A 5,255-nucleotide genomic window follows, 5' to 3' on the forward strand; every position below is an offset into this window, starting at 1 on the left:
TCATCTGAACTTTTTTTTTTTTTATATGTTTTCCCACACAGGTAATGGAAGCGAAAATATAATTTTTAGGTTTTTTTTTTTTCATTTAAAAATTACAAAGTTTTTTCATTATTCGTGCAATAAATTTAAATATAATTTCTGTGTCGTTAGGTGTTCGTGGCAAAAACTAGTTGACCATCAAAGCTTGGGGGGAGCCATCAACAGGGGGTCCACGATTGATTTATTTCTATACTGATTACTCCCTTATATTCGATACCCGATCACTATACCTGGCCAGTTTATAATTATTTTTTTTCGTAACCGGTTAATTATTCAACGAATTATTAATGTTTTACCAAAGAAAAAAATATATATCGATAAGCAAAGCAGGATTTACAAACAAAAAAATATTTATTTTGTTGCTGATTAAAATTTTCCTCTTATTCGTTATTGATGATATATTAAATCCGTACTCTAGTTTTTTTTTTTGTACACAATATCAACCTTCTTGTAAATTAATTCAAACATTATCTTGAGAACCGGTTTCAACCGTATCAGCCTGTAAATCATCGTCTTTTTCTTCATCTCCTTTTCTTTTCGAACCATCTTCATCGGTAAATTTGTCTGTTGGACCATGAATCTGTAATTTATTCATTACGTGTACTTATGATTTTAATTTTTCTTTTAAAAATATTTAAAATTAAATTTTCACTTGGATTTTAAATTACCTTTTCTACTTCACCTTCCGTTTCTGCATTTGAAATCGTCGTGTGAGTAGACGGTCTACTTCTTCTTTCCTCTCTGCTTGTTCCTCTTTTTTCGTCCTTGCTTGTTCCCCTTCTTTCCTCCCTTATTGTTCCTCTTCTTTCCTCTCTAATTGTTCCTCTTCTTTCCTCTCTTATTGTTCCCCTTCTTTCCTCTCTTATTGTTCCCCTTCTTTCCTCTCTGGTAGTTCCCCTTCTTTCCTCTCTTATTGTTCCCCTTCTTTCGCCCATGATTGTTCCCCTTCTTTCGCCCATGATTGTTCCCCTTCTTTCGCCTATGATTGTTCCCCTTCTTTCGCCTATGATTGTTCCCCTTCTTTCGCCCATGATTGTTCCCCTTCTTTCGATCATCACTGTTCCCCTTCTTTCGCTTTTGACGGTTCCTCTTCTTCCTTTTCTATGTCCTTTTTCTTTGGGTTCCTTTTAATAATTATCATAATTATTAATTTATTCATTTACAACTACATTTGATGAAAGTTAACAAAAAAAAAAAAAAAAAAAAAGGAAGAATAATATAAGTTTACTCTAGCTTTATATTCCGCTTCTCCTATTTCTTCAAATGCCTCACTCGCTTCTTCTTCCACTAAAAAAAATATTTAAAAAACAAATACCAATGTTAGAAAAATTAATAATTATTATATAAAAAATTGTTTATGAATTTTAAAACGAATTTTCAAACGGTTTCTTCAACATACTTTCAACTTCCTCTTCCGTATCGAATTTGCTACCTGTAACATAAAAAAAAATTTTTTTAAATCAAATAAAATATAAATTAAAAAAAAAAAAAAAAAAGAAAATTTTCAAAGTTTACATGCTACATCGTGAAGTAACTTAAACCAAGCTTCTTCTCCAAATTCATTCCAGAATAATGATTCAAACGTTAACGGTCTTCCATTTGGAGCCGCTAATTTTGGACCCATAACAAATACTTGATTTTCCAGAGCTGAACTTCCCAAATAATCCGAATGATATCCCTGGAACCTTGTTATGAATATCTAAAAAAAAAAAAAAAGAAATGAATTATTTAACGTAATTAATGTGAATAAAACAAAATGAAGGGTGCGTAGATGGGAGGGGGGGGAGTCTTACTTTCATCAATGGTTCACCTTTCGGATATTTTTTACTTTTTAATTGTTGCCAAGGTACAAACACGTATTCGAACATGGCCAAATCAGATGTATCTTCTCCAGAAGTATATTTATCGGGTATTATTTCTATTTTCTGTACAAAATCAACGGGTACTTTATAATTTAATTCGATTGGGAAAATTCTTCCAGTTTCTTTTATCTTGTACGGGCTTAGATTGCTCGCTTTCAATAAAGCATTTTCGACAGAAAGTTCTTCGTCTCTTAATATAAATCTTACGATCTTTAACGTTTGTTCCAAACTTTCTAGAAATTTTCAAAAAGAAAAACTTATATTCAAACTCGTAATAATAATAATAATTTTTGACGGAACATATCATACCGGCTCTAAATACGTAAACTTCTTCTTCGCAAACAACTTTTGACGGAAGCGTTCTAAATAATACTTCGTAATCGGTTTCCAAAAGGTTTTCCGGTTTTATTCTAACTAATATTCTCGGTAGTACCCAGTGCGGATCGTAATCCAGCTACGTAAAATTTTAATTAGCCGTTAGAATTAATAAGTTATTATTTAAAATGGAGGTTTTATATGAGCTAACTCACCTCGCCAATTATTTCATTCGGATCATTAGCAGCCGTTTTTTGTGCTTTTAAAAGTTCGTCAAATTTTTTAATTTCTTCTCTATCGACTTTATCTTTAAATACGTACGTATAAGTACCCATTCGAATTATATTTTCGGGATTTTTAAAAACAACTTCCGTGGATGATTCCAAAAGTAAAGATCTTGGAATGGGTATCAAAAATCCAATCGGTGTTCCTGTTCAATAAGAAAATAGAGGGTTAATTGGTTTTTGTAATTTATTTGTTTGTTCCTTTTGCAAATTTTTTTTGTTTTTTTTTTTTTTTTTTCACCTCTTTTTTCCATTTTGGATTGTGATTTTATCAAATAAGAATATTGTTCGTTTCCTTGCAAGTCTCTCATACCAAAAAATTCAACAATTTCAACATCGTCCGGAAGTTCATCTCTTGGCATTTTAATCAATTGACCTACTCTCGGCCATACGTATTTAATTTCTCCTTCTAAAAAAAAAACAAAAATTCCAATTTATTTCTTCTTCTTCTTCTTCCTTTTTTTTTTTTTTGAGTTTTTAATTGCGTACCTTTATCCATGTCAAAAAAGTCACCAAAATCAGCATCGTCCCATTTTTTAAATCGTCCTTGAACTTTATCTTCTTCCCTTATTCTTTGACCGAATGGTATTCTTTCACCCAGTATATATTCACCAGATTCCCATTTTATTCTAGAAACTTTGTAAGCATCCTGTTAAAAACAAAAAAAAAAAAACTAGTTTACGCGAATCGATATAAAAAATCATAAAAGGTGTGTTAATTCTCTGATAATCTCTTTTTGAAATTCCCCCGTACCTGACTTATGTTGTTAAATGACCTAACAGCTGGATATTCGACTAAATAATAATAATACCTGTATGATTCCTGCAGCTCTTGTTGCTTCCTCGTATGTGATACCCAATTTTTCCAATAGTTCTTCGATTTTAAGTGATTTTCTCTTTTCTCTTTCTTCTTCGAATTTTTGTTTTTTCCTCAAATATTCCGCTAATTTCTTTCGTACGACATAACCTCTCCAGGCAGCCTAGACAAATAATCTGAAATTTATGATTCGGGTATTGAAAATTGTTTAAAAGTCACAACAGTAAAAAAAAATATTTGAGAAAAATTTATACATGTACCTGAATTATGGTTGCATATTCGTTAACTTGTTCGCGTGTAACATCTTTAATTCTATAAAGATCCCCTAAAAATTGTCCTTTTTCATATACGTCACAAATGATAACAGCAGAATCTATTTTTTAAAAAAAAATTTTAAATTAATAATAATGATACATAGAGAGAGAGATAGAGAGAGAGACATATATTTTCCTACCTCTTGTTTTTTCTCTCACTTCCAACATTGTTTCCAGATAATCGGCAATAAAACCATTTATATGTTCAGGTTGATGCCTTAATACTTCCCTTATTATATCGCTGGATAATTCTTTGAGTCCATCCGGTATTGGAAATATATATTTAGCTCCGTGTACTTGCAATGAATAATCCATTTTATTAACAAAAAATTATTATTATTATTATTATTATTATTATTCACAACATTTTTTTTCCTGTCCGAGCAAGGTGTTTTCAGTATTGTTTATAATTTTTTTTTTTTTTTTTTTAATAAATTTATAAACAAAATAAAAAATTTGATTTTTGATAGAATTTTTGGAACGTTGAATTTTAAATTATTTATTTTGTTTAGTTTTTTTTTTCACGTCAATTTATTTTTAGTATTTCATGTCAGACATTTGACATGTTAGTTAATTTTTGTTTAATTAGTGTCAGAGTATGACGTCACAAAAAATACATAAAAAAAAAAATTTTTAAAGTGTAATAAATAGTAGTTTAAACTAGAGAGAAAGATGAGGAAAATTATTTACAACAACGACTAAATTTAACAGACAGTTTTTTTTTTCTTTGGTTATTTACTATCTGTCCCTAAGCAACGCGTTCGGTTACCATCAGGGTTATAAAAAATGACGAAAAACACAATTTTTTTAACGGGGGGGGGTGATGGGGGGTGGGTGGGGAGGAGGGTAAATCTCAAATTTCTATCGGAATTCGTGAAAACTATATATATATATATAATTTCATTCATTTTTATGTGGAAACGTTTGAAAAGGTAAAAATTATTTTTTTGTTGTTGTTGATGACTGATGACTTGAAAAAATGACATTACTTTACTACTCTCGACGACATTTTTTTTTTTTTTTATTTACCATTCAAGTATAAATTTTTTGACAAAAAAAAAAAAAAAAATTAGGTAGTACCTAATTGCCATCAAGCCTTAGGTTCAAGGCGATGATTCTTTTTTAAAGAAAAAATTTTGTCAAGTGTTTAAGTAATGTGTGCCTCGTGAGTGGTTTTCATTAATAATTATCCATAAGTTTTTGATTTAATTTTTTTTTTTTTTTTTCTTTTTCCCCCCTTTGATAAAAAATGACTTTCATAATCAGGTTTCTTTGGTTTATTTTCTCTTTTGTCTATTCGTAACGGCATCTTTATCTAAAAAAAAAAAAAAAAAAAGGTTCGCAAATATTGTAAAACGTTTGAGCCTGAATTGCATTTTTTTTTTTTTTATCTCACCAACTTAAACTTTATGACTGTAAATTTTTCAGTTACAAAAATCAGTACCGGAAATAGTGTGAGAAATGAGGGCATGTTTTTATTGAGAGGAGGAGCCTCGTACCTGATTTTCCATCTTAATAAATTTAAAAACTGTCGGTTAGGTTTCGTTAAATGAATTTTTTTTCTTACCGTTCGCCATTAAAACTAATTCGAATGACGTAATTGATTATAACACGAGTATCCAAAA

General features: G+C 29.9%; 1 protein-coding gene across 1 annotated transcript; it reads right to left on the reverse strand.

Moving 5' to 3' along the window:
- Positions 1 to 499: 499 nt before the first annotated feature.
- On the reverse strand, positions 500 to 3,945 carry Phum_PHUM400350 (uncharacterized protein; the record flags this gene model as incomplete). The annotated part of the gene is made up of 12 exons (XM_002428732.1): positions 500 to 619; positions 708 to 730; positions 1,439 to 1,471; positions 1,555 to 1,738; positions 1,833 to 2,134; positions 2,211 to 2,355; positions 2,432 to 2,646; positions 2,742 to 2,909; positions 2,990 to 3,149; positions 3,312 to 3,479; positions 3,577 to 3,641; positions 3,771 to 3,945. 12 exons carry the CDS (start codon positions 3,943 to 3,945, stop codon positions 500 to 502), a joined length of 1,758 nt encoding a protein of 585 aa, XP_002428777.1.
- Positions 3,946 to 5,255: the final 1,310 nt, after the last annotated feature.

Source organism: Pediculus humanus, genomic scaffold (assembly GCF_000006295.1).
Source record: "Pediculus humanus corporis 1103172107910 genomic scaffold, whole genome shotgun sequence".
Classification (NCBI taxonomy): Eukaryota; Metazoa; Arthropoda; class Insecta; order Psocodea; family Pediculidae; genus Pediculus; species Pediculus humanus.